Source organism: Podarcis muralis, chromosome 2 (genome assembly GCF_964188315.1).
Source record: "Podarcis muralis chromosome 2, rPodMur119.hap1.1, whole genome shotgun sequence".
NCBI lineage: Eukaryota > Metazoa > Chordata > Lepidosauria > Squamata > Lacertidae > Podarcis > Podarcis muralis.
In genome coordinates, this window is record NC_135656.1 from 65,892,710 (window position 1) to 65,913,218 (window position 20,509).

The window sequence follows — 20,509 nt, forward strand, 5'->3', positions numbered from 1 at the left end:
GCGGCCATTATACTGTTCTCTACACACAAGGACCATCTGGCTAATCCAGTAGCACAGGCGACATCTGGAAGTGGTGCAAGCCCTGCCCTCCCCCATTTCTCAAGACCAGCCCTCCGTTCAATGATTTAGTAACTGTACATATCGACCACAAAATTTATTAAATATAACTAGGCAAAAGGCACAACAAATTGCATTATTCAAGTATTTGCATAGATGCACAGAGATCATATTGTAAACCTGCGAGACATAAAATGGTGACACATGATGCAGAGGCTCTACCATAATAATAATAATTAAGAATAATAATTAATAAACACTGAGTGCAGCCCTGTGTGTGTTTACTTGGAAGTAGGTCTCACTGAATTCACAAGGCCTTACTCCTTGGTAAGTGAGCATAGGACTGCAACCACAATGTTCTTCTCCCAATCTACCCTTTCAACATACACACAAAAGTACAAAACTATTTCCGATGCATCAACCTTGTTTGAAGCAGGGGTGCCAGTTCCCAAACCTGGACGGTGTCTATTTAAAAACACCTTGTAAGGAAGAAGTTCAGCAAAACTGGGCTGTCTCCATGGGGCAGCATCTGCATACCACCATCTCTCTACCCTGCCATCTCTTGTAGCACCCAAGGAAACTATACCTTCACACTACAGCAGGTGAGGATGGAGGGCCTACAGCCACATTTCGGCAGCATTAGGGAGGGGAAAGCAGAGTGCTGATCTCTTTGCTGTGGAGCTTTTAAAAGTAAGCCCGGATTGACATTTGGCAATGCCTTGAGGCGGATAACCTTCCAGCTCTGAATAATTCCCCCCCCCCAAATTGTAGCGAGTTGATCTTCGAAGTATTCTGAGATGGCATAAGCCAAGACCTAGCAAAGCCAATGGCTTCAGGGAGGTACTAAGTTAGCAGAACAATCTGTTTTGTCTTCACCTGTGACAGTTCTGAACGGAAGATTACTGATCCCATTATGCTAAGAGTGCCTGAGACTTAACCTGAAAAGACAGAGACCAGGAAGGATGCTGTTATGTTTTCTGAGACGCACACCTTCTGTCTTGAAATGGCTGCTGGCATGTGTTTAAAGCACACTAGTATGTGTACAACCATTCATTTGGGATATTTGAAACTAGACTAAAAATGTTTTGGAGCGTTAATTGTATTTCCAGTGACCGTTCTTTGTGGCACCAGTTCTGTGCTAGAACTGGAAGAATGTAATGAGCACAACCTGAGGATTTGGGGGGGGGGGGGATGCAGTGCTCAAAACCACTTGTGCATTGTTATTGATAATGCAACAGACAGCATAAACCACTTATTCTGTAACATGAGAGCAATGTAGGTACATGCATAGTTAAGATACCACTTGATTATTGCACTGTGCACAACTTGGGAAAATTTCTAGGAAACCTTGTTTTGCATACTCAAGCTGAGTTTTGGACTGTTGAAATAGTGTTTTGGGCCTACAATTGTTTTGGCTCATCTAGAAAGACGACAACCAAGCCCAAAGGGCCTTTTTCCCCCAAAGAAACAAAACCGAAAACACCAGTTTGTACTGCTGCCAAAAAAAACAGAAAGTCTCTGCATAAACAGCACTAGATCCATTTCTAAGACTGGCTATGGCAGTTTTGATTCAAGTTTCCTAACAATTCATGGTATTAGACAAAACAGTTCCTCATTTTTAGCACCAGCATATTTGCAAAGCCAACTGAAAAAATATCACCGGGCAACAAAAGCACCAAAAACACCTAAAACCTGAGAAAACATTCATAAAGCTTCAGACAGGTAACAATGTTGCAGCTGCATATTTGGAAGTTGAGGTTATTTATGCACTATGGTATCCAGTTACAGTATTAAAATAGCTGGGGTTTAATCAGCTACCCAATGGTAAAAGCACCATTAGTTAATTATTCTGTTTAGCCAGCTGAACTGTGTTAAGACACCCAATTAGGTGCCTACAGGTGAATTGGAATACAGAGGCTAGAAAGAAGGCACACAGCCTATGATTTTTTGTTGAATCAAGTGAGATGCAGCAAACCACTGTAGTAATAGGAAAAGAGTCTTAGGATTATAGCACCTGTAGTACCTTGTCCAAGGCTTGATCACATTGTAAATTTGCCATTGGTAATCCATTTTACACCAGCCCCAAATTGGAAAGATGCAAAGGGAATTCCAATTACACCGAGATTTAACCAAGGGTTATTTCCAAATTACTCAATGTTGGTTTCGATCAGCCTTCTCAAGCCTGGTGCACCCAGGATGTTTTGGACCTTAACTCCCAAACAACCCTAGTTAGAACTCCTATCGTTGTAGTCCGAAACATCAGGGGGCACCAGGTTGGGGAAGGCTGGCTTGTATTAATTTATTGCATTCAATAAATTAATTGCATTCAACCCTGCCCATCAGCTATAGGCTTCAAAGCCTTAGCTTGATAGTGTTGAGTGTAAACTCTCAACCAAGATTATCACATCAGGAGAGGATAACTATCCTCAGGTAAATTAGTGGCGCCAATTTCCTGAGTGAGCAAGCCCAATCCATAAATAGACAAAAACTAAGCTGAGTTACTTGATTATATGAACAAGATGTAGCACGCGAAAACAGATAACTAACTGCAATTAATACTAGGAAACTCTTAAAATGCCTTGCTAATATTTGGTTGACTGGTAGAGTACATTTCTTTTAGGGTGTCATGGGAACAGTGTGCTGCCACACAAAACCCGCCTTGCATTCTGTGCAGCTGGGCAGAACCTATAATTAAGATGCCGCATGCAAACAGGTTGATGGCGGTTGAGAGCAGAGGAAGGACTCACCATAGTTATGCCACCAACACTTTCAAACCTTGAACGTAATGACCAGAAAAGCTTTGGGCTAAGAAGGTGACGGTGTAAGAGGGCAAAGGTAAAGCACTGAACCCTGGGAGATTCCTTAAAAGAGGGAATAAATATAGTCAGTGTGTAGCAAAATTCCACAAGCTCAGACTACGTCTCCATACAGTACTTTGGAGGAGATGAGGTCATCACAGGGGCACCACAAGACTCTCTTCCCCATAGGATTGTCTGTGGCTGTAACAAAGCTGGAAAAGCTGAGAAGGATGCGGTGGCTCAGTGTTGACTAAAATACATTTGTCTTCTGTTGAGGCGATAATGAATTGCTGGGAGAAATAGAGGCTTCTCCCACTTCCGTTCCAGCACATTGCATATTGCACTATAACACACCAGTGCTATTTTAAACAAGTAACTCCTGTAATGAACAAATATCCAAAGGCAAAGCAAGTCACGTTAACCTTGGCATGCATGGATAGAATCCCCACTGACGTCCAAGGGTGTGTCATCGACCTGTGCCAAGGTTGCTAGAACCGGACCTGAAATTGGTCTCGGCTAGTCATACAAGGCTGGGGGGTGGGGAGGAAGTTGAGATTTGCACATGCCCAGCATGTCTTCTTCCTGGAAACAAAGCCCGTGGGAAATCCCAGGTCAAGGAAGGAGGAACTGGTGTGGAGTTCAGAGTTGCAAGATGACCTTCAATGTCTAAATTTCAGGGTATTCACAGCTTCAGCATTCTTCATGACTGAATTCTAGGAAAGGGGAAATGATTGTGAGTTCAATGGATGCTAATTTAGGTAAGAGAAGCAAAAGAACAGCACCTCTAAAATGGAAATACTTCAGTCTCTTGTAACTGTTCTCACTTCACAGTTATAGACCAATTCAATATGTGTTTATTCAGAAATAAGGCCCACTGAATGTAATAGGACAGTCATCCCCAAACTTGGCCCTCCAGCTGTTTTGGGACAATAACTCCCATCATTCCTAGCTAACAGGACCAGTGGTCAGGGATGATGGGAACTGTAGTCCCAAAACAGCTGGCGGGCCAAGTTTGGGGATGCCTGTAATAGGACTTGCTGCTAACTATAGTATCTCAGCTTTAATTATATATACAGTGGTACCTCGGTTTACGAACTTAAGCCATTCTTAAACTGAGGCAAGTTTTCCTTAATGAGGCCTCCCACTGCCGGTGCCCTTCCACCGTTTGGATTCCGTTCGTAGACCGAGGTAAAGTTCACTAACCGGAACACTACTTCTGGTTTTGTGGAGTTCGTATACTGAGTTCATAAACAGGGCTGTTCTTAAACCAAGGTGCCACTGTAGTTTTATGAGTTCTGTGTTACAAGCTGGGGGCTGTAGAAGGAGAGGATGGAGGAAGCCTACTCACATTGGATTCTTCTTTCTAAAGCACCCACCCAAAAAACCTTTTTGTAAATGCCTTTGTATATGACAGAAGCAGTCAAATGTAGCTGCTCCCTGCCCCTCAAAGAAAAATGGTACTGGCCCAGATTGACAATCCCCAACACCTCATAGTCAGCTGACAAGGCCACAGATTGAAGACTTGACACTGAACGCGGTGGATTTCTGGTCTGAAGTATATTGCTACCTAGCTCTTAGCCAATAATAGCACCTGCTGTCCTTTATATGCCTCACCTCCTGACGTCCTCTCGTATTCCTTACAGCACTGTAGGGGGGTGGTACTGCTGTATTCATCCTGGGCAACCCAGCTCTGTTGCTGGCAGGAACTGGATTAGCAGGAAGAGCTTTCTGAGGTGGTCGTGGTCTGGAAGAATCCTGGGACAAGAAAGTAAGATCTAGCAGGGATCTTCTTTAAAAAAACAACAACAACCTTCCAACTATCCAGTTGCCAGGATGGGCAAAACTCTGTGTTATCTCTATTCCCTGATTTATGATCTACAGAAATGTTAGGCACCAGGAAAATAGAGCAGTGCATTTTTATTCTTCAGAAATGCATGTAATGAGGTAAAAGTCCGGATTTCCTTTTCAGAAAAGAAAAATATGGCCTTAATTCATTTGCATGTGAAAACACATGCAGAAGTTTAGGGCTGAGCTCATATGAAGCACAGCCAACTGGCAATAGGATGTATGCCAATACTTGTGTTTTTTCAGTGTTGATATACACAGTTGGTGGGGAGGGGCAATACCTGTCCTGCTTCTACCAAATGCATTTTTCCATGCTGAAGCAGAATTAACTATACTAAAGTTTTATTAGCCCTCATTTACTAATATGTACCAACTGTAAAGGGACACGGGTGGCGCTGTGGGTTAAACCACAGAGCCTAGAACTTGCTGATCAGAAGGTCGGCGGTTCGAATCCCTGTAACAGGGTGAGCTCCCGTTGCTCGGTCCCTGCTCCTGCCAACCTAGCAGTTCAAAAGCACGTCAAAGTGCAAGTAGATAAATAGGTACCGCTCCAGCGGGAAGGTAAACGGCGTTTCCGTGCGCTGCTCTGGTTCGCCATAAGTGGCTTAGTCATGCTGGCCACATGACCCGGAAGCTGTATGCCGGCTCCCTCGGCCAATAAAGCGAGATGAGCGCCACAACCCCAGAGTCGGTCACGACTGGACCTAATGGTCAGGGGTCCCTTTACCAATAGTAAGTCCAAAATCAGCTCTTAGGCACCATTAACTCACATATTCACTCTATTTTTAGCAAGCTGTGGGAACAAGTTATTTCCACGGGTCTAAAGATATCAATCCGTATAAAAATACTCACCTGAGAAACAATGACTTTTGGTGCTGGTGGCGCTGGCCTGCTTGGAGGAGTTCGCTTGGGGAAATTATTTGCCTCACTCTGATACCCGAGAAAGGGAGGCTTCTTTGTGTTAGCTGGGAGAGCAGGTGGTGGTGGTGGTGGTTGTGCATGAATTTTGAGCTCTGGAGGTGGTTCACAGTAGAGCACTTCAGGCTTTGCAGGGATATTCTGTATGCCAATAGCCTGCATGGAATCACACAAAGAGCAGGTGATCTTTCTAAAATCACTCCTGCATTTACATTGTCTAGGTTTGCTCCTGCTGAGACACTTCAAATGACCCAATATAAATAGATTTATTAACCAACCACAGAATCTCAGTGCTGCTTACAAACACCATGCATTTAAAGCATCCCCCAAGAATCCTGGAAACTATAGTACGTTAAGGGTGCTGGGAATTGTAGCCCTGTGGTGGGTAAACTGCAGTGCCCAGGAATCTTTAGTGTGTGTGTGTGTGTGTGTGTGTGTGTGTGTGTGTTCTTTAAAAGTACACAAAGTCCTGGTCCCATATACATTTTGTTCCCTGAGCACTCCTTGTGTTTATTTATGAATTTTTGCAATTTCTCTCCCACTACTTGGCTCCATTAAAGCCCTTAGGGTGAGTTACATCTAATATAAACAATACAAAGGAATTATTTAAAACATTGACATTAATACATTCATGCTGGATCAAATGCTTGCAGGCAATCATTTACCGTGAGAAAAGGTGCTCACGAGAGCCCAAAGAGGTTCCCTAAACAATCACTTTCATCTTGTGTCTCTAGGATGTAGCAAGAGAAGCAGCTTTGCAGTTCCAGCATATTGATTGATTGATTGATTGATTGATTGATTGACTGGATCATGTGTTTTATAACGCATGGGAATTATCAGCTTGGATCAATACTGGGTTAGCAATACAGTGGTACCTTGGTTCTCGAACTTTATCCATTCCAGGAATCTGTTTGAAAACCAAGGTGTGGCTTCCAATTGGCTGTAGGAACTTCCTGCACTGAAGCAGAAGCCATGTCAGATGTTTGGCTTCCGAAAAACATTTGCAAACTGGAACACTTACTTCCAGGTTTGCGGCGTTCGGGAGCCAATTTGTTTGTCAACTAAGCTGTTCGAGAACCAAGGTTCTACTGTATAGAGAAGATCAGGTGTTATTCAACATGGCAGCTGTAAGTAGTTTCAGCTTTCAGGTACCTTTCTCTGTTCCTGGGGGGTTTTCAGCTTGAAGGCTGGGTTGGCATGCCCAGTCACACCACTCTGAATGGGAGGAGCGGTACTGCTTGGGGAAAACAACAGGAAACAAATATTACAAGGAAGCTGCCTCTCATGGTATATATTTAACCATTTCATGTAGCTGAGTCAGAATCACGTATCAAAAACAACAACCCAAATAATCTAATTTAGGCTAGAATGGGAGCCAGACTGAGGTGTCTGGTTCCCATTCTATCCTAATTTAGATTATTGGAACAACGTTTTTGCAAGAGGCCAATATATATTGTAAGTTGATTTGAGTTTATTTTTTGTAAGTTAAAAAAGGAGACTAATAAGTGAATATAATTATAAATAATAATTATAATAATCTGGCCAACTCAACTGTAATAATCCAGGCTCATTTACGGGCAGCGAGTACTGTTGATAAACTAAATTTTGCAGCAGGAAGTCTCTGCATGATGAACACTAAATGGGCTAAATGTCTGAGGTGGGAAGTAATTGGAATTTCATAAAAGAAGAAAGGAACTAGTTTAAACATCTTCCCTTTTCAGTATATATATATCTTTGTTGTTGCATATGCAAGAAAGACATTTGTTTATCAGTATATCCTTATCCTGGCCTTTCTCCAAGGTGCATGGTGCGCAAGGCAACTTGCACATGCAATCCCAGACTTCTTTATACCGGCATGAGAAATGGAAACACATCTGTTGCTGTCATACTATAAATATTCACCTGAACTGCTGCATTTTCTTTGGAGGAATGAAAGCCTGCTTTAGTGGCACAAGCCTGGCTCTCCATTTATAGCAGCAAAAAGCAACTCCAATTGCAATCAAAAGCAAGATGGAAAGGACTCCTATTATGATTGGGAAAGGACCTGACAGGGGGGAAAATAGACATATCAATATTGTTACAAGTCCTCCTTTCACATTGTTTCCACCCCCACCCCATACCTTGGTAACCAGTGAGAGGAAGAGGGAATTTCAGTAAGTTCTACTTATGTCATAATGTTGCCCAGGAACTTGCTATGCCCAGATGCCAGATGCCACAAGTCAAGGTAGGTTAGGAATTACAGGACCACAGACAGCTCCAAGAGAGCAACTTGCCCCAACCAGGTTGAGCACAGACCCAGGCTTTAAACCTCTACTCCCATACCACCCCTTCCAGGTTCTACCCCCTTGTGGATTATTAAAAGGCCAACCCTTTGGCCTGAAGGTGAGCACTCCTCCCCATTCCATAGCCTCATGCCAGGTGTGTGCTCTCTGCACTGCTGGATGGGTAAGGTACTGTAGGATGCATTTGGTTCCTACAGATTCAGGGGAAGGTCCTGTGAGGGTCTCAGCACTGGCCCTACAAGCCCTGGTGACTTGGGAGCTTGTTCTATTGGCTCTTGTCTGTCAGCCTTAGACTCAACAGTGTCCCAATCTCCAGCAGCTGGTCTAGCTCCTTAGCTGGAGTCTCTGGGCCATAGCTCAGTGGTACAGCACGTGCCTTGCAAACAGAAGGTTCCAGGTTTAATCCCTGGCATCTCCAGGTAGATCTGGGATAGACTTCTTCCTCACATCCTGGATAGCTGCTGCTGGTCTGTGTAGCGGACCAGCAGCAACTATCCAGGATGTGAGGCCCCAGATGCTGTTGGACTACAATTTCCATCATCCATAGCTAGCAAGGATGATGGTAGTTGTAGTCCAAGAACATATGGAGACCCAAGGTTGAGAAAGGCTGGTGTAGACAATACTGTGCTAGAGGGACCAATGTTCTGACTCATTATAAGGCAGTTTTCTATAGCTGCTAGAATCTGGAGTTATGACAAAAACTCCGCCTGCCAAATTCCATCGCCCATTCAGCTATATAGGTACAGGTTCCCTTGCCCTCTATTGTATCTAGTTACCTTAATTCCCTCCCACTCCCTTCAGATTTCCTTAATTTCCCCAAATAGCATAAGTCGCACCCACTTTTTTGAGGCATGGGCCCACTGTCCAGGCTTCCTCCATTCCCAGGTTTATTGCAAAATGGAGGTGCCCATCCACTGAAACAATGGCAGTTCTGGTTGTTGTTGCAAATCTGTAGAGAGAACAATGAGGAAATTTGACATTACCCTTTCCTTGTTGGCAGAAACATCACACACTATGATCATTCCAATCCAAAAGCACAGCAGGGTGGATTTGTAAGGAGCACTTGCGCCTTCTGTTGACAACTGTTAGGGCTCAACAACACTACATCTATATGAAGAATGTCTCATCTCCCCCATCCCCACCCCCCCAAAAGTCATGTCTAATACCACCCAGCCTTCCTAAGAATTGCAATGGAAATTCCTATCATTTCTACCAACCAAGTTCCAATGGATATGTTTTCACCCTTCAAAAGTATACTGGGATATATGCACATTCCCGAAATGGGACCAAACTGACTTTCCACTATTTTTAACCTCCCAGCAAATGTTTCCCGTAACATTGTCTGGCCCTGATGGGTGTGGATAGCTTCTTCTCAAAAACTGCAACATGGCTTAAGAACAGCTAGCACATCGAACACATGGTATTCAAAGTCTACATAACACCCAACAGTCCTCCTATGCCAAACAAATCCATGAAGACCTCAATTAGACATCTATGTTTGAAAGCCCATCCATAAATGCATGCAGTTACACAGGAAGCCATTCTAGCAGGCCACAGGGCAGAGCAGCTAACATGGTGTCCTACAGATGTTCTGGAATAACACTAGCTATGGAGGAGGACTCAGTTTTCAGTGGATTTATAAACAAATTTTAATTTTTTTGAGGCGGGACAGGGTCTGAACCAGTTGAGCTTTGCTCACATCAGTTTGTCTATTTATGCAGGGGTTATGTTCTGAGGCACTGCATGTATCAGTGAAATCACATATATTTCCTCCTACAGATAAAAATAAAAATCACTAGTTGAATGGGCAAGTAGTACAGAGTGTCATATTAAGAAGGCAGAAACCAAGATACCTACTCCATGGCCATTGCACTTCTTCCCACAGTCTCCAGTGTCAAAGAAGGAGGTGTTTCTACAGCGCCCCTCAAAGCAAATCTGTAGGAGGAAGACAGGCATTCAGGATAAAACTGAAGCAGTACTATGAAATGTATTCCTAGGCTGGGAGATAATCAAAGCTGCATCCATTGCTTCACCCCACAGATAATACTGCTGCTCTTGGTAGCTGCTGGAGTGGTGGAACAAACAGAAGTCAAAAGGTGCTGGAAGAATGGCAAAAGCCAATTATTATTGTTCTGTGGTTCCCCTCCATAGCTTGCTGATCTGCTGACATGAGGTTGAACAAGAATTATTTTGCTTTCACAGATCTGTAGTGTTCCACCCAACATTTGATGTGGTGGAGCTGGTGAAACGCAACCAGCCTCAAGCCTCACAGCATTCCCTTGTATTGAGCACAGTTCTCAGAAGGATACAAGGGATCAAATTTGGGGGTTGGGAACATTCCCTCCCACCTGGAACTGCTTTCCAACAAGCACATGACAATGAGCACACTCATTGTCATGGACTGGTTGGATGGCAGGAGGCACAAGCTGGGGAACCCCCAAGGGAAGAAGATCAGAGCCAGGGGGAGTGGTGGTGGGACGACAATGGGTGGTCCGAGGGAGAAGAGGGAGTAGATTGGGAGGAGGAAGCATCAGAAGCTGAAGTGGCAACAGGATTTAGTGAGCAGGAAGAGCATGGGGCAGAGAGCAGTCCAGAATCAGAGGCAGAAGAGGGGGGGGGCATGGGACAGAGATGATGTAGGCTGCTGAATAAGCCAGAGAGTCCCCCGCTCCTACTATGACCAGCTCCCTGTCCTTCCTGGTCTCCCAGAACATGCAGAGAAATTAGGAGGACGGAGCAATGAGAGAAAAGGCAACAGAACCTTAGGCTGTTGGGGGAAAGAAGTTGAAGATGAACCTTACTAAGTGGTGGGAAGGTGGCGACCTTGAGGCCTCACAACTGCCTCACTGGGGCAAGACCTACTGGGAAGAGTTGCTGAGATCACTAGGCCTGTGCTGTTTTGGTTTCTTTGAATAAAGAGCCAACTTTATTGGCACTGGTGTTTTTTCTTCTGACCTACTCCTGGCTCTGGTTCCTGACACTCATTTCTGAAGAGAGCTCCACTTGTTGGTTGTTTTTTTTTTCCAAAGCTGTATCAAACCTCTGAAAAAGTGGCGCCACTCAGGTGCTTTGAAAACAAAACAAACTGAACTCTCTTCATAGCGCACAGTTGGAAAAGGTGCCAGAGCATTGTAGGCAACCTGCACTTACATGACTGTCACCACACTTCGTTCCTGCCATCACAAGGCCCGGGTCTAACATGTCACCTTCGTCTTCATTTCGGTATACATGAGTCCCACGACAGAATATGTTCCTTCCGTCTAATGTGATAGTCGTGTCAATTGCAACGGCATTGGACTCCAAAGGCTTGGAAGCAGAACTTTGGCACTGTATCTTGCCACACTTAGCATCTCTGGAAAGTGAAAATAGTGCATGAGAACCTGAGCATTCTGGCTAAAGTGTCAGTTTTTCTTCACATTCAAGAAACTATCATTTCCATCCTACAAAATGAGCAAATTTGAGACAGGGAACTTTCTATGGAACCAGGCACAACTAATGGTGTGTTTGCATCAACTTTTCCCTGGATATATCTTGGGATCGCCCTCAAAGGAGTCAATGCTTGGAGTCAGGCTTGGTTTTGAGAAATAAAATTTCTCATTAGAGTTTCTCATGAGGGATCACCTAAGCCTCCTCCTTAAAAGATTGGTTGCAACCCATCAATAAGTAGTACCTGAGGTGGCCAGCTGGGCCTCTTTTCTAAGTAGCAGATTTGTTCACAAATGAGCACCTCACACAGTTCATTTCACACAGTAGGTTGGGGGCTTACTCACAAGTCATGCTGCTTTTCTTTTCAGATGCAAACCACACACTCAGAAAAGCCAGCGGAAGGATATTTTGAAAAAGTATGACCCGAAAGAATGGTTTACGTTCACATGGCATGAACATTCACTAAAATATAAGCAACTGAATATTGCTAACAAAATTCCTAAGAAACCAGAAGTCATCTTCAGCCAGTTACAATAGAAAACTGGTTATTTTTAAGCCTTTAACCTGTAAGGACACCAATCCCGCCCAGAATAGTTGGATCTGCTTTCTACCTTAAGTTGCACTTCCTGTATCGGCCATTGATATCCTTCCCACAGTTCCCATAGGAATCGCCAGCAGCATTAACCCTCTCAAAGCAGATGTCAGGTGCTGGCCTTGCTCCTGCATGGAAGAGATTCATGTAACTGCTTTCTGTGGAAGATAGTACCTTACCCAAATCTGCCAACCACCAACTTTCTACCAAGGCAGTAGATGTGAACTCTCTACTGTCGTTTTCAGGTGAAGAGCAAAAAAACCAACAGCAACACTAAGAAACCGAGGCATACGAGATAAGTCATCAGTATCACTCCCCCTGTGGCACAGAATAGCATAGCATTTCTCAAACTTGGGTCTCCAGCTGTTGTGGAACTACTACTCCCATCATCCCTGACCACTTGTCCTGCTAGCTACGCATGATAGGAGTTAGAATCATAGAATAGAATCATAGAATCATAGAGTTGGAATAGACCACAAGGGCCATCGAGCCCAAGCCCCTGCCAAGCAGGAAACACCATCAGAGCACTCCTGACATATGGTTGTCAAGCCTCTGCTTAAAGACCTCCAAAGAAGGAGACTCCACCACACTCCTTGGCAGCAAATTCCACTGTTGAACAGCTCTTACTGCCAGGAAGTTCTTCCTAATGTTTAGGTGGAATCTTCTTTCTTGTAGTTTGGATCCATTGCTCCGTGTCCGCTTCTCTGGAGCAGCAGAAAACAACCTTTCTCCCTTCTCTATATGACATCCTTTTATATATTTGAACATGGCTATCATATCACCCCTTAACCTCCTCTTCTCCAGGCTAAACATGCCCAGCTCCCTTAGCCGTTCCTCATAAGGCATCGTTTCCAGGCCTTTGACCATTTTGGTTGCCCTCCTCTGGACACGTTCCAGTTTGTCAGTGCCCTTTGTCAGTAGTCCAACAACAGCTGAGGCCCCAAGTTTGAGAAAAACCGGCTAGCATGACAGCAGATTGCTACAAACAGTGGAAATGTAAGATATGTGTAATGTGCTCCACATGTAGCTTACAAAGCAACTTTTCTTGGTATGTGGAATCATGAGAATTCCATACTCCTTCTAAAGAAGGTGTTTTTTTTTTTTTTGTTCTGCATGGTTGTGAAGAAAGTTCCAAAAGCTATTCCCCACCATTCAAAATATCATAGGCAAGAAATAGGAAAGTGGGGACCAAGATTAAATTGTTTGCTAAAACCATATTTATTAAAAGGCAATGTCTTCCATAATTTTCAGAGACTAGGAGATTCAGTATTTGACAATCTGGATAGAAAATTACTGGTAGAGTAAAAGGAATGGTTTTCCTCGTTCCATTTGGTTGGACTTCTACCAGCCACAATAAAGGTATGGACCCAACAGATTGATCATATTCAACTGGGGACAGGGCTGCGTAGCAGAAGGGATTTTAGCATATGCAATTTCCCTTGAACCTACTGCACTGTGATAGGAGAAGCTGCTCCTGCTAAAATTCATTCTACTTATCTATTAAGAGCACACAAGTCACGGTTGCATCTGGTCACAGCAGACTCAATGGATGTAAAGTCCATTCCCCAATCTATCATTTTCCCTGCTCCTCTGTCCTAATACAGCTCCATCCCTCAAGCTCAGGATATCAGAAGGGGAACAATTTGCTCCTTCCCTTCCCTAGAAAAGCCCCCCATCCCATTTAGTCACACGTCCTTCCTTACCATATCCCCAGAGCTGCAAGCACTGCTGTTCATACGTGAGGCACATTCCGCTGTAGCAATACGCCCTGCCACTCGCACAAGGAGTGCCATCCAGTTGGTAGAAGTTTGCAGGGCAGAACGGGGATTTGCCAGTACAGTATTCTGGCAGGTCACAAGGTCTGGCTTGTTCCCGGCAAAGAGTCCCTGGTGAAATCAACTGAAGAAAGAGGAAACAATTAAAAGAGTTGCTCCAAGGTAAAACTCAGGTAAGCACACCTGGTGACCTAAGTGAACAGGTTCATCTTTCGACCTGTTGGTTTCCCATATAAAATGTTCATGATTTTATAGAATACCAGTTTGACTAGGTATGCATTGGTGTACCTATTCCATCAATCCAGCAGTCCCTCAACCTTGTGGGCACACTGTATTGGTCAGCAGCCGCAGTGACAGGAGGGTGGCTTCTGGGCATTGCTGCACCCTTGTTTGTCCTTAATGTCATAGGTTCGATCCCCAACATCTCCATTTTTTAAAAGATCTCACTCAGACAGCAGTGCTGGTAAAGACCACTGAGGAGCTTCTGTTACTAGCCAGAGTAAGGTAAAGGTAAAGGTACCCCTGCCCGTATGGGCCATTCGTGTCCGACTCTAGGGTTGTGCGCCCATCTCACTTAAGAGGCCGGGGGCCAGCGCTGTCCGGAGACACTTCCGGGTCACGTAGCCAGCGTGACGAAGCTGCTCTGGTGAGCCTGAACCAGCGCAGCACACGGAAATGCCGTTTACCTTCCCGCTATAAAGCGGTACCTATTTATCTACTTGCACCTAAGGGTGCTTTCGAACTGCTAGGTGGGCAGGAGCTGGGACCGAAAGACGGGAGCTCACCCCGCCGCGGGGATTCGAACCACCAACCATGCGATCGGCAAGCCCTAGGCACTGAGGTTTTACCCACAGCACCACCCGCGTCCCAGAATAGACAGCACCAGGTTAGATGGGAAGGGCAGGGAGCAGCCTATGTCTGTATTCTGCACGGTGCCTGGAATATACTGCTGGCACAACATAAAGTTTCAACACAAAGACAGGGCGGAAGAGAAGTATCCGTGCTCACACAAAACACAATGAATCTTGTGTGCAGAACTCTGAAGGACTAACAGCTGCTCCTCACCATCCTCAGGGCTACGGTGACTGCTTTAAAGTGCAGTGATTGTCAGCCTTGTTCCGGCTGTAGGCAGCTGACACCATGTAGAGCAGGTGTAGGGAACCTTTGGCATTCCAGATGCTGATGGATTCCAACTCCCATCATCCCTGGCCACTGGCCATGCTGGCTGTGGCTGATGGGAGTTGTAGTTCAGCAACATCTGGAAGACAAAAGATTCCCTGAAACTGATGGAGAGGATTAAAATGTTGCAGTTGTCTGCAAAAAGATGGAACTTGCTTGGAGAACGACTGGACCTGATAAATTGGCCACAAACAGAGCCAACATGTGCAGTGGTGATGATGATGATGATGATGATGTGCCGCCCATCTGACTGGGTTGCACCAGGCACCTGATTCTAATGGAAATCGGCATTTGGAGAGGAGCATGGAAGCAGTTAACATACCAAGACTGTTTTAACTACACTTGCCTAGGAAAACTGAGACGTAAAATGAGACACAGGCATCTGCACCCCACCCGAGCCTACCGCTACAGTTTTATCAGTCAGTTGGCTGGCAAAGGAATTTGGGTAGCGTAAAGCAGAACAGAAAGCTATTAAGCGAGATACAAGGCAGTTTAATCCCCCTGGAAAACAGCCTCTGTGTGCCTAAGTACATGTTTTGTCTCCCTAGCATTGAGGCGCCCGCAGCGCAGAAAAAGAAATATCAATAACTGGTAATAGAATCGAGCAGGGAGGCCCCACACCAGCCAGTTGCCTGCTTTGAAAGACAAGCCATCCACTTGCAGTTGCTATTTCCCATAATCACAAGGCGGCACCAGTATAAGCCAAAACAGCTGGCGGGCTGGGGGCTGGGGGCTGGGGCTGAGGAGTAGGTTTCCCACAAGCCAAGAAAATAGGTGGCTCTTTCACAGTCTCGCCTAGGCACACAGACACTTGTAGATTTCTGTCCAGCAGTAACAGAAGGCATTTCAATAAAAATCCAGCCTGATGCTAGCAAAATACACTTGTGGCATTGTCAAAAGTGAGCAGTTTGTGCATATTTAAATAACCAGGTCTCCCCTGCAGTGACTGCAAAAGTGGGGCTTGATCACTTGGTTTGCTGTTTCTGTGTTTACTATAAGGAAAGCCACATATTTTAACCCCTGTGCCCAGTTTACCATTGAAAGTGCTATGCATGTGTTCTTCCATTTAAAGTGGAGTACTTTTTTACCTGGGTTTCCTAAAAGAAGTGTGAATCTAACATGCAAACCAGCCCCAGACAGAACAAGGTCACAGTCTCCCTCCCTCTCCTTCTCAGTTATTGTCCTATAAACAGAAAAGCAAACCTTTATTTGTTGTGCTGTACAGAGAGGAACCAAGTAACCCCACCTTGCAGAGGTGACAGCAAGTTCCATGGGCACACTCAGCACCAGGCTTCAGAGAGCAATTAGAGGCATTGCAACAAGGATTATTACATTCCTAAGGGAGAGGAGGAAGAAACAAGACACGTGCTGTGTTTACAGGGCAGACAAAAAAACACCAGGGAGCATTGGGCTGCTTTCCAGGGCAGGTTGTAAGGTTGTAACTGCATGTGCAATTGGTCTTTAAACCACACACATAACAAATAACCTGGAGCGAGCTCCAAGCACATTTTCTAACTGTATCACTACCTCCATGATGTGCTTGGGAGCTGCCAGAATTATCAAACTGCAGCAATTCTCACATAAATTTTGATCAAAATGCTATCCTTATTATCATTGTCATTCATTTATTTCATTGCCAAATTGCTTCCCATGAGATTGTGCATCTAGTCTAGTTTTGACCCCTTTGATCATGAAATAAGTCCAACGAGAGTTACCTCTTCTTCTCCACAATCACACTCCTCCCCTTCCTCCAGGTAGCCATTTCCGCATCTCTGTCCTCCGTATAAGGTCTTGGTATCTGGCATATTGTAAAGACACATCCCTCCACCAGACTGCAGGTACCTGTCCAGCTCCTTCATATTGCATCTGTTGAATACCCTGGGGAATGGGTCCCTGCAAGCAAGGAGGGCACATTGTTTTGAATGGATTGTGAAGGAATGCATTACAGTGACACAAGAAAATATTTTGTTACTAGAAACCACCAGAGAACAATGCTTCCTTTCCCGATCAGTATATTATTACTGTGTCAAGTGAAAGGCAGGTACAATAGAATTGACCTTTTTGCCTTTAAGCAGGAATCCATCCTGTACCAAATATTCGGGGGGGGGGGTGCTGTTTCATTTTATCACTGAACTTTAGGTGCTAGAGTGTTAGAACTTTCCTGACCTCTGAGAGAGTGAAAAACATGGTGGGTAGATTTATATTTGGGCTTGTTCACTGTTCCATCTGTCTTGTTGCTTTCCCCCAGAAAAACTGGCTCTTTACTGCTGAATCAGAGCAAACACCAATCAGGTTTTCCGTGGATTGATGTTTGTTCTGATTCAGCAGGAAAGTGGTGGGGCAAACAGAAAATCACTTTGGCTCATGGGTAGAAAGCACAGGGCAAGCAGAAAACCTCTCAGAAGTGTGGATGAGCCCTTGACCAAGTTATAATTCAGATTAAAGCTCCTTCCTCAAACCAGTTGCAAATAAAGGAAAGCACTCTTATGCAACCCAGTTCGTAGCATGTTTTTACCAAACAATGAGAAAAGCCACCTCACCCTGTCGCAGCAGCCATGATGCAACCTCCATCTCTAGCGCTGGCCATACAGCAGCCAGCCGCATCGTGGCTCATGCCAAAGTTATGGCCCATCTCATGGGCCATGGTGGCAGCAACTCCAATGGCATTTTCAGAGTGATCCTGCCCAGGCAAGGAATCAAAGGTGAGAGTCAGTATACCATGCAGCACATTATGAACAGAAATATGTATTATCTGGCTCAGGAGACAGGCCTGTCCATCAGAACGCCCAGTGTAGCATGGGTGCAAGATGCTCTCCTCTTCCTCAGCTGTGCAACATTCCCGGGAAGAACTACCCTCAGACTCAAGCCAGATATCAGGAACCTGTGCCCCTCCAGTTGCTGTTGGGACTCCCAACTCCCACCATTTCAGCATATCCTGGACAGGGATGACGGGAGTTGGCAGGGCAACATCCTTGGGAAGGGGGCAAACTGGAGTAACCATCCCAGGCTCCACACTCTGATAGGTACTGGGTACCAACAACCCTGCTGCCTCCCATCCACCCAGTGAGACTCTTCACCTCCTTAATTCCTATAGCAAGGCAGGTTGGGAGCAGAGGGCCTGGTGGCACTAAAGTGGCAGAAAAAGCAGGGGAATGTAAACCAGGGGGACAGAGGGGCAGCTGCTGCAGCAGCAGCAGAAGACAAAACAAGAAGTGAGGTGGGGAAAGGGGTGCCACTGCCATCACAATTAAGAGGATGGGCGGCATAAGCAGGGAGAAGATGAAGGAATTGTGGGTGAGGGGTGGGTGCAGACAATGTCATTTGCCACAAGTCCTCTTAGGGATGCCCTGAGAACTGGAGTCCAACAGCACCTGAAGATAACACGTGCCCCATATATGTTTTAAGCTAAGATCCCATGCATATCTACTCAGAAATAAATTTCACCATGCTCAATGGTAGTCCCAGGTAAGTGTACATAAAACGGCAATTCTAGTTTATTGGGACAACGATCACAGGAATCTATGATAGGGTCACATGTCATCTCAAGGAGTGCTCTTGGGGCAAGGGGTAGTCTCCTGAATTACCACCAAGCAATGTTAACTTGAGACCTTGCATTCTCTGGATGGTGGTTTCATCAGGCACAAAACAATACTGGAAGTATCCAGTGGAAGCGCGGGATGCTGCGCTGCTACTCATTTTGCCAGATCATCTGCACAGCAACTTCCTGGAGGGTTATGCTCTTTGTCAAGTTTATGAAGCTTACCATATTCACTCCTCCAGACTGGTAGACAGAACACATGGCCATCAAGGGGGCCAAGCCAATTGTAGTGCCGTGGAAGGACATCCCACTGAAACAGATTTGGAGAGATGTTGCAGAGGAGAGCTGCTTGTCAAAGTGCCCAGCATTCCATAGCAGTCTGTGCTGCCCTTTCTCCACTGCCATCACTGCAAGCAAACCTGGACAGGGCTGGGTGGCAGCGAGGTTGGGGCTGTGCAGTGCTCTTGTAGGGTCACCACATACAGTAGGTGTTCCCACTCTGCCCTGATCTCACTACCACCCTGCTATACCCCAACACCGTTCCAATAAGCAGCAATGATCCCAGTGGTTCATTAAACACTGCAAACATTAAAGGATTCACACAAACCACAGCGTTTTGAATTGGTTTATGCATGCAGTTACATTTTAGAGGCAAATCTGGAAATTAAGCCTAAGTTTGCAGCTTGCATTGCTTTCTCCAAAAGTTAGAAGTCAATACGAACCAATGCAAATCTTCTACAGAAGGGGTTGGCAAGACATGAAAGTTGTTGCAGGTATATTTGAAACAGGATCTGCATTTGCTCCTTTATACCAGAGAGGGGGGCACACATCTAAAGCGTGACTAGTATCAACACAGTTACATAGAACAATACCAGTTCACATTTAGTAACTAGAGAACTCGGAGCAGCGGTCATATTATTCCTATAAAAACAACTTACGTGATTAGCTGGGCATTGTCGTGCTTTTTGTACATAAGCAGCTTACGCCTCCAAGCAAGAAAAGACCACAGGGTCGAATGTGGGTTCTCAGAGATGTCACACTTATTGTGGTCATTCCAGACCTCAAGCCCAACCAGAGCAACTCGTATGTTCAGAGATTTGTAAAACTAAGAGGTTGGAGAAAAGAAGAGCTGGAGTTAATCACATGCCTCTGTTTCTACCATATTATAGCTCCAATATGAGCTACATCTTCCTAGAAGACAGTACACCGCATTCTTCCTTACCTAGCTCTCCTTGGGAAATAAATGTACATAAAACATGCAGCAAAAGTTGGAACTGAATTCTTTGCGATTCTTAAAGCTGTACTAGACATTACATGCAAATGCTCAGAATTTGCCACTGATTGCTTAAATATTTGGAAAAGGAGCTGGGAGGAGGGGGATGTAAAGAAAAAACAGCATAGGGTTAGGTTCTTAATCTTTTTACATGCCAATCATTTTTCTCCTTCAAATGTCCCCTGCAGTGGCTTTCCCCCATACAACAAATTTGTCCTCTGAAATACACATTTGTATTATTATTATTAGTAGTAGTAGTAGTAATAATAATAATTGATACACCAAAAAAGGAAAAAACAAAACAAGAACACAAACAAAACAGTAATAAAGACAATATTAATTACAAATCAATAAAGCAAAAAGTGCTCCTTAGACTATAGACCCGACCTACCGTCCATTCCTTATTTCATTTATATTTTATTTGTTGCCAATACACACTTTTATCTTAAATTAACTAATTATTGGTTTATCTTAAGTTTCATCTCTTTCAAATACACATTTGGAACTTCACAGGAGAACAGCGACCTTGGGGTGAAAGTTGGAATGATGGGAGGGATGAAAGTTAAGCACTCCTCCCCCTGCCATTTTTTTAAAACAACAAATGAAACTCCCCAAAGTCTTTTCTAATTTTTTAAAAAGCAAATATTCACATATAAGCATGTAGTTAAGTCCTTAGCATTTGGCATCTTTCTTTAAAAAAATAAAAACAGTTTTCTCATAAAACGTAGCTATTTGGTCTCACCTTATCTACATAATTGGCAGCCTCCAGTAACTTATTTTTGGTTGCTTGAAGATCATAATTATGTTTCTGAAACTGGGGAGGGAA

At 44.6% G+C, this 20,509-nt stretch overlaps 1 protein-coding gene across 1 annotated transcript in view; it reads right to left on the bottom strand.

Annotated features, from left to right (window-relative positions):
- Window positions 1–139: 139 nt before the first annotated feature.
- The window catches only part of ADAM19 (ADAM metallopeptidase domain 19), a 53,273-nt gene continuing 32,903 nt past the window's right edge, over window positions 140–20,509 (bottom strand). The window contains exons 8-23 of the mRNA XM_077924627.1: window positions 20,426–20,497; window positions 19,349–19,515; window positions 18,636–18,720; window positions 17,413–17,552; window positions 16,588–16,765; window positions 16,119–16,208; window positions 13,622–13,817; window positions 11,938–12,046; window positions 11,051–11,252; window positions 9,758–9,835; window positions 8,741–8,849; window positions 7,521–7,662; window positions 6,771–6,852; window positions 5,553–5,774; window positions 4,470–4,610; window positions 140–3,568 (exon numbers count right to left, since the gene is read on the bottom strand). Of these exons, the coding sequence (XP_077780753.1) occupies window positions 3,515–3,568; window positions 4,470–4,610; window positions 5,553–5,774; window positions 6,771–6,852; window positions 7,521–7,662; window positions 8,741–8,849; window positions 9,758–9,835; window positions 11,051–11,252; window positions 11,938–12,046; window positions 13,622–13,817; window positions 16,119–16,208; window positions 16,588–16,765; window positions 17,413–17,552; window positions 18,636–18,720; window positions 19,349–19,515; window positions 20,426–20,497 (2,067 nt within the window). The 3' untranslated portion in view covers window positions 140–3,514. The remainder of the gene's footprint in view (window positions 3,569–4,469; window positions 4,611–5,552; window positions 5,775–6,770; window positions 6,853–7,520; window positions 7,663–8,740; window positions 8,850–9,757; window positions 9,836–11,050; window positions 11,253–11,937; window positions 12,047–13,621; window positions 13,818–16,118; window positions 16,209–16,587; window positions 16,766–17,412; window positions 17,553–18,635; window positions 18,721–19,348; window positions 19,516–20,425; window positions 20,498–20,509) is intronic.